This window comes from Limulus polyphemus, unplaced genomic scaffold (genome assembly GCF_000517525.1).
Source record: "Limulus polyphemus unplaced genomic scaffold, Limulus_polyphemus-2.1.2 Scaffold3360, whole genome shotgun sequence".
NCBI lineage: Eukaryota > Metazoa > Arthropoda > Merostomata > Xiphosura > Limulidae > Limulus > Limulus polyphemus.
In genome coordinates this window covers 118652-131827 of record NW_013668970.1, presented here as the reverse complement: position 1 = coordinate 131827, position 13176 = coordinate 118652, and the positions used below count along the sequence as shown (strand labels likewise).

Below are 13176 nucleotides of genomic sequence, written 5' to 3'. Positions count from 1 at the left end.
TTACACGATAGAACAGACATTTTGTTAGGCTTAGAGAAAACAGAGAACAAAATTGGAGTTCGACGTGACATCGAAATATCCCTATCCGTGTCATTTTTTTAGCCGGAAACAATGGTTGCTGGCTGAGCGTGAATGTGAAAAAAAAACAAAAAAAAACTGTGGTTTATTGAACCTTGCTGCATAAAAAAAAACAATAACCAAAAACTCCTGGAATTAAAAAAATCTTGCAGAAAATGTAGACTGGCAAATGTCTCATTGTTGAATGTAAAATGATAGTCACATACAATTATCCAGAAAAGACAACTCGCTTCACTTAAAGAAAGAAAAGAAAAAAGAAGCATATTTTATTAGACCTTGACTTTGACACAAAAAAGAACACATATAATCGATTAATCCTAACGCAGGTTTGTTGCCGACACAATTAATGTGTAATATTTAAGTATTCCAGAAAAATAAAACAATTAGTGATGATTTCTTAAAAACTTTCTACATCAAACAGCAATCCTATTCTGGCTAGTAGCCATATTTTGAATCAAAACCAAACTATGATTACATTCCTGACACGTTGTATCAACTATTGATATAATTAACAAGGCAACCTGTAATTTAATGCAGTAATGATATTAACGGCATAAGCGTGGTGCTCAATAAAAAGAAAAGCTTTAACTTGTTATGCTGGAAGTTTGTTGAGATAAATGCTTTCCTTTCGCGTTTGTTTTTTAAATGATGAGTTTACCTTATAAGTGTCAGTTTCAAGTTTTTTTTTTAAATATATATAATAGATGTACTTTACACTTACCTACAAATATATCTTCCATTTCACTAATACAAGCCCACTGTTCAAAACAGTATAACATATATAGTGGTTTGATTAGTGTTCCAAAGGTGGTGGTTAAAAAAACCTTAAAAATTTTCAATCCCGAGACAAGTGTCTGTATTTCAAATCAAATCTTTAATTATCTAGAAACTTCGATAGTGAAACTGACGGTTCTCCACTTCCAGCCGTCAATGACAAAGAGCTTAATAACACGATAGCTCATTCGTTAATTAAATAATAATACAAATAATATAATCAAATCCTATCATACTGTCTGATACCACAAAAACGAGTAAAGTCTAAAAGCTATCTTTCAAGTCGTATAACAATGTCAAACTTTGCATACTAAAAAAAGGCAAAACGAACTGGAAAAAGATTTACTTATAAAAATCTCCACTAGGATATAGATGTACAGATGTTAAGTGAAATGCCTATGTACAGAGATGTAGAAAACACAACCTAGTAAAATAAGCTCTTGGCACATTCACGTTTAACTTATTTGATTGTTAAACATTGCAACTTCATCACTGAATTCCTTACGACAGTGTCTAATATAAAGAAACCAGAAAACATTAGGGTTTTCAAACATTTTATAGAACACCAGAGAGATTTCTTCTTAAGTATGGATTTAGGCAATATGATTTTGTTGTTCAGCGATTTCCGAGTGACCACTATCCCCGTGGATAGTCAACGACTGTAACACCAATCAGAACAAATCGGGTAACTCGTGAAACTTACCCACTATGAACCAGATGAAGTTCGAAGGCAAGAAAAGTTCTTTGGAGTCTCTGGTAAATACAGTCCTGGTTAACCTTTTTTTTTCCCCGAGTCGTTATGACTGATAATATAAGGGCAGTGTGACTTTCTTCAATAGCTCAACAAGCACCATATTTGAGCAAAGACGGTCTACATAAAGTAAAAAATGGCAGTGACCTCAAAAACAGATCCCGAGAGATTCAATTCCTGTAGTAACAGTAACAATGTTCAGTGACACAACGTGAAAAGTATCTATAGGTCTTGTGTCACGTGTATCAAAGTATTAACGATTTGAAGAAAGTACTGACATGACTACTTTCCTTTTTCCAAAAATCTTCACTTGAAGATGATTCTGTACTGTATGATCAACTTAAGAAAGTGAAGACAGGTGATTAGTTACCGCAACCGTTAATTAAACTTCTTGTTTCAACGCACAATTGGCCAATTAGCTTTAATGTAATACATACAATTTCATAGTAATGTTTATTTTAAAATCATTTGATTATCCATACTTATTTAAGGGTTTTTACGAGTTTGTTTTTAATTGGGCGAAGCTTACTAATATTTCGAAAACACAATATTATCACAATTTTTATTGTATATAAAAAATTCTAATTTTGAGAAATAATTGGAGAACTAACACAACCAAAACTCTCCCTCTAAAAAATATAAGAAAAGAGTACATTATAATTATATAATAAAGAGACTGCCTGAAGTTACTTGAAAATTATAACAACAAACAAACAAACAAACACAAAATAATTTACACCTTATTTCCTAGGTGAAAACTCATTTTATTATTTTTTAAGGTGGTGCTAGGCTTTGTCCAGTTTAATTTATTCGCTGTCCTGTGTCGAGTTTCTGGAAGTAAAAGACGCTCGTATATCTGTATGTTTGTTTGAAACTAGGCCTACAAATTCACAGATATGTTAGCATTTGCTTGATGCGAGATTAAAGGTGTATGCCTAACCAATTCAGACCTACGAGTCCGTTATTTTTTTAGTGTTTGGTTGATTTGACTTTACAGGTGTAGATTCCAGGCCTACGAGTTCGTTACTTTCTTAATTTGTTTGTTTGGCATGACTTTACAGTTGTAGGCTCTAGGCCAACGAGTTGACAGATTTATCAGTATTTCTTTAACATGAGTTTACAGAAATGGGCACAAGGCCTACAAGTTCGTTACTTTCGTAATGTGTTTGCTTAAATTTATAGCTCTAGGCCTACGAGTTGGCAGATTTATCAGTATCTTGTTAGGTGTAAGTTTACAGATATAGGCAGTAGGCCTACAAGTTCATTACTTTCTTAATGTGTTTTTGCTTAAATTTACAGGTGTAGGTTCTAGGCCTACTAGTTCGTTACTTTCTTAATGTGTTTGCTTGACATTACAGGTGTTAGACTCAAGACCTACGAGTTCGTTAAATTCTTAATTAATGTGCGTTTCCTTGACTTTACATGGGTAAATTCTAGGTAATCTAAGAACATAAATACGATCACTCGTTACATGACACAAAGGACAAACGTGCGGACTATATTTTTTTAACGAAAGTGTGGAAATTTTAAAACAATACACAAAACTTGTAGTTAACGTTATGGACGGTCTAATGCCAAGGGAATGATAAATGTAGTATAAAAAGCATACTAAGTTTATTTCCCTTTTAGTTTGAACAAATGAATCTTTGAAACATTTCACACATACACGCAATGACAGGTTTTAATATAGAGAACTGGTTATAATACGAACATAACTTAATGGTTTACTAGTGACCTATTACCCTATTATTGGTCGGAAAAGGTCGCAGTAGATCTTAATGGTTTAACACTATGTAGTTTCTATAGAAACTTCAACCGTGTGGCGGGTTTCATGACACCTGGAGGTTATGGTCATTACTTTTTCTATTATGAAATGACAAATAATACAGGTAAAACATCCATTCAGAGAGAGAGAGAGAGACGACTCTATTGTGACTTATATATTGTGGTTAATTCTTAGTTTTCGTCTTGAATTTCTCTTGATAAGAGCTCAACGCAGTTTCAGAGAAGATTTGAAACCATATTACATAACTCAAAATCACATTTAGATGTTAAAAGCATGAAAACTACATATATCGGTGGAAATTTTCGAATCAATATTAATCTAAGGAACATAGTTAACGCATACGTTTTTTTTGTATTTTTTATTTTATTGAACTGGGAATAGACGCAATGCATGTAAATACCTTCAGAGTTCGAGCCGTTACCAATGGTTTTTATTTTGACAAACACGATGAATAAGAACTAGCTCAATGTTTAGCACGCCTGAAGTGTTAGTCTAATTTAAAGGTATTTCACGAACTATCAACAAATGAAATTTAAAGTTATTAATCAATAAATAATTTTTCGTTTTTTATCTACTTAAATTACAATATGCAAAATGCCAAAAAAATAAAAGTTTTAAAGAATTTTGTGTCAGAGAAGAAATGTTGATTTAAATCATATCTGCAGGATCGATAAGCGAATATTCAAATGGAGTAAATTGTATAGCATACAGAAAATAGTTAAGAATACTCACGTAAACAAATTTGTAATAAGCATGCTCTATAAGACTGAGAAAAGGCTGGATCCACACACGTATTAGTAACGTGATATTCAAGTGGAGTAAGATGAGTAAGGCAGATAAAATACCAACTTAATACTTGTATTAGCCCAGCTGAGAATTAAAAATGTACTACTTTACACAAGGCAATCAAAACTACCAAGTATAGCTACGTATTAGTTGTCTGATATTAATTACTTATTTTTCAAATGGTTTACCAATTTATCATTAACCCGAAAATCGGTTATGCTGCTGACGAAACATTGAAAAGTAAGTGTATTTTTTCCATTATGTTACAAAAGGTAATTGTAAACATTGAGTGGTTAGTTGTATGCGCCATAATCATACACACTAAAAACAAAATAAAACAGGGAATAAGTATATCAATTCAAAATTATTCCACTTTTTTTCGTAACATCACAATAACCAACTAGAAAAAGAGATTCGTTTAAGGCAAACATTAGTTATACTTGCTTAAATGAATAACAAGAAAACGTGATACCGTTTAGGCAACCGAATTACGGAAAATTTACTTTCCTGAAAAACGAATAAAATATTAAAAGTTTCGTATAACTAACAATAAAATTGATTACTTTAAAAAAAAAGATAAGAAAATTTTATACTTTTTTTGATAAGTAACCAAATAACTTTTAAACATGTTCTATCAACCAATAACCATGGCACAATATTTTTAAACAATGGATAGTTAAAGTGTGATACTATTTAACAACATACAACAAAAAAGTGACATTTTGATGTCAATAGGTAACCAGAATATGTGACATTTTTTGGCAGAAAATAATTAGAAAAAAAAGTGATACTCCCTAACAACAAATAACCAAAGAAATATGATGCTTTTTGATAAAAGATAACCAGGTTTTTGTGCTACCTTCTTGTCAATCCGGAAATCGTCAAAACATTTAAGTTTTTGTGGCTAAACCACCAACCCTTTCGTCAACGCAGAGCGAGGAAAAAAATCCTTTTCTTTAGCAATCCAAATATGACGTGTTTTCATATGGTGACGTGCTATAGGTTAAAAAACCAAAACATAACAGCGATGACGGGAGCTTTTTACAAGTGAACAAGTGTTAAAAACAATACTGTACTCAGGGGGGCCTGCTGACCACTACCGGTATCCAGGAGAATCTCTCTTCTATATGTGATACCTAAAAAAAATAAAACAAGATGTTTACATCTGGCGTGAATTTTCTGATGATAGCAAGAAAGTAAACATAAGACACCCGAAAACGCAAACCTTATTTCATTTTTATATTATTACAAAATTTTATCTTAATTATTTCAACCTTGTAGATGGCGCTAGCTGTATTTACTAAAGTTTAGCAATCTTCATTCTTTTCGTTTGTATTGCGTTTATTAAACAAATATTGTTTTTCGTCTTATTTTAACTCCGAAATGTGTACTGTAATTTTTCTGAAACGTTTTACGTTACGCATTCTTCTTGCCATCATAGCGACTACTGAATTCATACAAGAACAACAGGTTTATTGAGTAAACTAATAATATCGATAATGGTTGGAGACGGCTTGAATGAGTAATGAAGAAAACTTTGATACAAGTATAACGTTTCGACAAGGTTGTACATTTGCTGTTGTGTTAAACTTATATTAAGTTTTTCTTCATTACCCATTCAAGCCGTTTCCAACCATTATTAGTCTCAAAGTGGGTTCCTCGTCATCGAATAATAGTATCGATATTTATGTTTCGTGAGAAGTGCTAACTCAAGTAACTAAGTTGTAACAGGAGCTCAGGGTAGGCTGAATCTTTAGTAGGTTTTTTAAGTAGGAGCAGAAATTAGGAGGAAACAAAATTAATAAAATTCAGTTACTAGAGCCGCCCCCACCCCAACTTCATAGTATTCAGAGAATTTGAATCTTTTACAATTATAATAAAAAAAAATTATAAAGACAAGTAGGGGTCGATAACTACGTAATCTTGCTAGCGATAGTAACATAGAAAGTTTTAATGCTACGAAAAGTATTAATGCAAGAAAGTCAAAACTATAAAAACTGAGTTACTTGAAATTTAAATTTTTTTATCCCTACTTTAGCTCAAACTAACATACAGTGATTTTCCATAGGAGGGATAATTTTTTTTAAGGGATAAAAAAATTTAAATTTTAACTAACTCAGTTTTTGTAGTTTTTACCTTCTTGTTTCAACACTTTCTGTTGCATTAAAACTTTCTATATTATTATAGCTAGCTAGATTACGTGTTTATCGACCCCTACTTGTCTTTATAATTTTTCTTTTATATTAAACTTGTTTGTTTTCTTATTATTAGCTATATTTTTATGCGCCAGCAATACCAAGCGTGGGGCGCACATATACCCGATTCGATTTTATTACTCATCAGGATTTCTACCAACCTACCCTTTTCGTTACAAGAAAAGAATCATTGGGACCGCAGACGGAAAAGTTCTGTGAAAGAATTAGATAATGTTCGTAATTTTTTCTGTACGCTTGTCTGAAAAAGTCACTCACTTACTCGTTGAAATAGTGATTCATTCCATATACACATATATTTAGGCGACTTTATAAGTACAATAAGCTTTAGTTTTGCTCAGCCAATACTGTGAAATAGTCACTGTTAATATTCATAATATTTATATTAATAAGGTAGTTTTAAACGGTCGATTTTTTATGGCCGCCATTTTGTTTCATCACGATCCCCACTGTTAAGTACTACCATGATTAATGATAAGAGAACCCTTGGCAGGAAAAAGGTTTTTAAAAACTACGGATTTGTAAAACCTGAAATATGAATCTTTTTGCAGGAAAACAGAATTTTAACAATGTGGGAATTAATGTTGGTTAACCGATGTTTTCAACGTTTGGAGGTTAAAAACAAAACAAAAAAATCTGAAAGTCTAGATCGCACAGCTGGAAGGCAGAGACGTGGGAGAGTTCACTAATTAGATGGCATTGCCATCAAGCAGAGAAGAAGGTTTTCAAATCAGATTGCAAGAACAGTTAGCAATGACGAGAGGGTTCAGTAATCAGATGAAATGGCTGGAGGCCTGAGACAAGGGTTCAAAAACATTTTTCACTTGTAAGTTTTAATCAATTAGTTGAAAAAATACCAAGCAACGTGTATTGTGGAATCATGGAGTACTTCCAATTAAAGTAGATATTCTTATTTCGATGGCTGTTTCTTTCAAAAACTGTACATAAAAAAAATCTTACTGATTGAAAAGGGGGAAAAAGATAAAATATTACTTTTACAGATGAAGGTGATATTTCAAATTAGTTGAATACTTATACATTTTTTTAAAACACATATCACACGACGATTTGCTTACAATATGAAAGAAGATATTAAATTTAGCTAGCATGATTAACGATTAAATAAAATAAATCTTAAGGTTGAGTGACAAAAAAATTTTAAGATAACGATGTTTACAGAATTTTATGAGAACATGATGTTAACATACTCGAGAATTAAAATTCTAATCAGAGATAAAATACTTATAAAATTTTGTAGCAGTTGTCAGATATAGTTGTGAATTTAATATTAAATAAAACAGAGAAGCAACGTTGATACGTAAACAGCGGTTGACAAACTATGGGTCACGACACGTGGGTGACAAGGAGTATAAGGTGGGTCGCAGACAAACACACATAGTATAACAAAATATTTTTATTGTAATGAATGGTAATGAATCTAAATGTTTGTAAACAATCAAAACAAAACATAAAATATAAGAGCAATTATAGACTTTATTTAGATAGATTAAAACAAGAACACTATTCTCTCAACCAACCTGAATAGCCGTGAGAGAGGGAATTAGGGTTATATTTCAGTAAAGTCTTGTAAAACTGTTAAAAATTATTACAAGTTCCAAATTATCTGTACGACTTCTTTTAAAAAATAATAATATTTGTTACTATAACAACAATACAATTTTACCTTGGTCAAAGTGGTGCTACATCTAACGAGAGACCACTGACATCTGGTGTACATTTTCCACAATAACCACCACATTTACCTTGGACTATTTCACCATTCTAGAATATCAGAATTTAGAAAAAAACAACAACGTCAAGTTCTCTATATCTTATAATATTTTAATAAACAAGCAAATAAAGGAACACCTATTTATTTCTAAAGACAAACATGTTCGCGTTGATATAACTGCCATCTGTCGACTCTTTCGTAAATTTAATAAATATTTTAATACTTTATTTTCTATTGTTTCTACACGCTATTGACGATTGTAAGTCATAAAGAGATGCTATAAAACCGTTTACGGTTATCTTGAACATGCTTATCGTCATAAAAAATCTTTGACATGCTTATCGCCATAAAAATATTTTTTAAGTTGTTACAACAAAGAAATTAGTTACAATAAAAAAACAATCTAGCAAGTGAGTAACAATGGAAAGGTTAAGGCATCCTAATTTTACATTCTTGGAATCGTTTCTTATAAAGGAACAAACGTGAATAACTATTTTACGTCCATATAAAAATGATCAGATCTTTTTTATAGCGACCTGATACTACTGATTCAAACGAAAAAATATCGTCATTACAAGTTTAAATTTAGAGTACATGTGTTGTAAAACTAGAAAGTTCTTATCGTTACCATCTTGAAATCTATCAGAGTGTGCAGTACTTATATCTAACAACATCTTTACATCGGTCATAAAATAGTGATTCTTTATTCTAACCTCCTTATATCTTCTACTAGAGGTCAGTTCTTTCCTCCAATGTGTGTAGTTTGATAGTTGTCCTGGTATCATAATTTACATCTGCCACTAGATGGCGGTTCTTACCTCCAATATGTGTAGTTTGATAGTAGTCCTGGTACCATACTTTTCCCATTGAGTGGCCTCGGATACGATAAAACCTGTACCCTTTAAGTTAATAGAGAAACGACCTTGGGGGCACTCTTCGAGACTGTAACAGTCCCCTGCCTCTCCATATCTTACCCTCTGTCCATGCGGTGTTTTACTGAACGTGAAATCATCGGCTGTTATAAAAAAAAATAGAGCTTTTACAAAAATCGAAAACCTAAACATAAAGTTTACAAATATATAGGTGAATAGCAACGTGAAAGTTGTTGTTAAACTTCCAGAAGTCAACAAAAAAAATTTGTAGCCACTAGAATTAGAACAAATAAACAAAATTGGCACTGAAAATCTTTAATATTAAATATACGAGGCACAAACAGAGTAATAAAATACTGCCAATTAAAAACTGTATTAAAAAATACCAATATTAAGTAGAGGAAAGAGGGTAGTAGTAAGGAAGTGGAGGGAATGCCAAACTGTGTGAAATGGACAAACATTATTACTTAAATCAAATTGAATTGAGTATATTACTTGAAGAACTTTGACGAGATTATTGAAAGGTTGAGAGCCTGTGACAATGTCGGTGCCAAACTTCACAAGCATACAATAGGAGTAAAAAAATTAAAATCATTTATATCAGGAACCTTATTATAAAAAATAAATTGTAATAAAAAAACAATAATACATAATAATAAAGTATTTAGTAAAAGTGATTAGTGTTAGCTGGTTGTCTCCTGGTGGTCAAAATTAGGGATGGCATAGTGCTACTTGGACTGTGCACTGGCGAACGTGCAACGACACGACTCCACAATTGGAGGAAGAGCCTTTGCTAAAAATTCCTCTAGCGTTTAAGTGAGATCATTAGAAAATGTCACGAGAATTTATGGTATGAAAACCTAATACAATACAAAACACGAGACTTCTAAATAAGACTGAATATAAGAGACTCCTCACAATGTAAACCTACAATAATATCAAGCCAGGTTGTGTCTAAACCAAAGAGAGCGTCTACAAGTGCTATTTAACACACACATATACAAATGTTTTTAATCTCGTTCAAACTATTGCTAACAAGTTTTTAACCTATTTTAGAGTTACCAGCAGGTCCATTGATGATGTTTTACGATAGTTCAACAATGTTTTGAGCTTTCCAAGCCACAATTCACCTTAAAAAAAGATAGTTTCGGTAAGACTCTATAGCCAACCCTCAGATATTAAGATACCCTGAGCCCCCCCCCCCTTCCAGAACATTCAAAATGAAAATTTCGTAAAAATCTAGCAGTAGATAATTTTGTTTTTTGAATAACCCCATGGGGGTTCATTTCAATTTTTATGTAACTATATTTCAATCCCCTTTAAAACCCTTGCGGGATTCTGCAGTATATATATATATATATATAAATCCAAACGTCAGTTTAGATTGTTGCTTTGAATGGATGTTTACATGTTAATACCAATGTTGGGAACCCCAATGTTGACCTGTGGGTCAAGGACTTGCATTTCTAGTCGTTTCGTCAAAAATTTTGAGAAGAGCTCAAAAATCAAGTAAACACAGAAACAAGACATAATGTAGCAGAGACTGCAAATATGCTTATTAAAACTTTATATAAAAAACCCAAACAAAGTAACAACGTTTCGACCTCCTTAGGTCATCAACTGAGAATGAGTGCCCATCTTTTACGTTACATTTTAAAAATTCCGATTTCAGATATAAATACATAATAAACAAGTAATTACTTTAACATCTTGTACAACACTGTAACCTGCTATACATCTTAACATAAACAATTGATGATGTGTAACTTACTAATGACCTGTAGAGTTGTAAGATTCACAGCCAGCTTTCTGAACATGGTCAGCCCTGATTCCACCCTTCTCTCCGTCACACAAGGACAGGAGTCCTGGCGATTTCCACCGTAGGGACACGTGTCAGGATTCAACAACCTGTAGCCAGAAAACCACATCACGAGATCTCAAGATTTCCTTGAAATATTAGCACGAAGCTCGATAAAAAAGATTTTTACTTCTTTTGACAAAACGACAACAAAATTATTTCTGTATTGGCTCGGAAGAAATTATGTTATAAATATCAAGTAGTCATTATATAAATTTCTGTATTTATAAACGATTTCTTTCCTGCTATGGTTATTTTTACTATTCTGTTTTTGTTTTTCATTTAAATGGTATCTAATATGACATGACACACAATTTCAATGACCCGATCAGAAACCATTATAGTTCGGCCATAGCCACCTGTAATCTTAGAGCTGCTGACCATTCATCAGCAGCACAGTTTCTGCGCCTGTTTTTAACCCTTAAATTACCGACTTGTTTTTATATCGTTCACTACTGGTGGGATCCACATATTACATCACACCGAGTTATTTGATAATTTGCCTGTTACAATACTCAGTTGGGTGAAACCACTGTGTCTACGAACACATACATATGTAACCCCAGCCGTAATAAATGGGATTAACTGCAATGCTTATGGTATTTTTTTTGAAATGTTTATATTATTGTAGTCAAATATCACATGGATCCTGTAACCAAGAAAGTCAGAGATTCCCAAGCAACATGGTACGTACGTAGTTTTACAAACTTTGTTTAACAAACCGATGAACCGACAAATCTATGGTTAAATGAATATTGGGATTGACTGTCACAGTTGCAAGTGCGCAGTGTGTTCAGTAGAATATTGCGGCTCGAACTTAGGGCCTTCCTATCAGCAGCACAGCATGCTAAGCATTAGATCACATCTGTGTAGTGTTGACCTTCCAACTACTTAAACCCAACATCAAAAAGTCTCAATTAACAGAATATCAGACGTTATCCCAGAAATGTGAACTTGTTACAAAATACTACTCTTAGTTGACCAACGGAGAATTACAATTATAGTAATATAAAACGCTTTCAGTAACAGTGACACACCTTTTGTCGTACACTTCAGAATAGTTGTTGCTCTCTCCGCTAGGTAGCGATACATATTCCTGAGGGTTTGAGGTGTTCATTTTGGCACAGTATATCTTCACTATTTTTCCACGCACATAAATGTCTTGCTCTCCATCTTCCTTTATTCTTCTCCATTTTTGGATGTCATGGCAACTGACAGCAGAAGCAGAACCTGGATCAAGTGGTTTAGTATTATTGATAGCATACAAATGATGTTGAAATCTGAGACACGTTTTCCAAACATACACTTCCAGCCAATATACAATATTAACAATATGTACTGAAGCATAAAAAAATGATTATTATGACCCTTTTAAACAGCATTATTAGAAAGTGGTTATTTCTAGATATAGAACATGCTGCGGGCGATATTTTGGGGTGTTTTAGCACAAAGCTATAAATACAATAGATTATCTGCGCTCTGCTTACGTTGAAAATTGAACACTGGATTTTAGCATTTTAAGGGTGGGAATTTACCGCTCACCCATCAGGGGATCGCTACAAACGAAGTAATGTATGTTGCATATTGTATTCTTATTACTCGTTCGAGAATGTTTTTATAAGTAGGATCGAATCCAGGTTATATTTTTGAAAATTCTAACAACGTAAAAACACAGCCCTCATAAATAGATAACTAGAATCTGATTACAAGTTTTCGTGGATTCCAAAAATGTTCTATTGCGCATGTCTTGACTTAGCACTAACGACACAATGAAATATTACCTTTGAAATGCAGAGTTTTCCATATCTCAGAAGATATTCGGGAATTAAGAACTACGTAATTAAATTTTAGTTATATTCTGAACTTCATAAATCATTATATTAATATTTCATACAGCGCCACCTGGAAGAATCAATATATGACATCATAAGATTATATACAAGCTCTATTGTCTAGGATAGTAACACAAATAATTATTATTCATATTAGAATAACTTAATAACCAAGTAGAACTTTATTTCCTCTGATGGTTGAAAACATAAGCACTGAGGTGTGAAAAATAAATCTCACGACAGTGGGTACCGTTTACACTTCCACTTAGGCCTAACAAACGTAACTGAGAGAAGAAAGCATCATTGATTTGATTGCGAACTTTGTTAATACAGGTGATCCCTTGATATAGATATAACAATTTCTTCTGTTTTATGGAATTGATAAATTATAATTATTTAATAAGAACTTACAGTTCGTCAACCGAGTCAACATATGGAATCATTAATACTTTTTTGTTTGTTTGTTTTGGAATTTCGCGCAAAGCTACACGAGG

The 13176-nt window shown here is 32.6% G+C and overlaps 1 protein-coding gene across 1 annotated transcript in view; it reads right to left on the bottom strand.

Annotated features, from left to right (window-relative positions):
• Window positions 1-308: 308 nt before the first annotated feature.
• LOC106469216 (A disintegrin and metalloproteinase with thrombospondin motifs 20-like) overlaps window positions 309-13176 on the bottom strand; it is a 113302-nt gene continuing 100434 nt past the window's right edge. The window contains exons 31-35 of the mRNA XM_022397666.1: window positions 11888-12080; window positions 10764-10900; window positions 8939-9135; window positions 8072-8170; window positions 309-5309 (exon numbers count right to left, since the gene is read on the bottom strand). Coding sequence (XP_022253374.1) covers window positions 8078-8170; window positions 8939-9135; window positions 10764-10900; window positions 11888-12080 — 620 coding nt within the window. The 3' untranslated portion in view covers window positions 309-5309; window positions 8072-8077. The remainder of the gene's footprint in view (window positions 5310-8071; window positions 8171-8938; window positions 9136-10763; window positions 10901-11887; window positions 12081-13176) is intronic.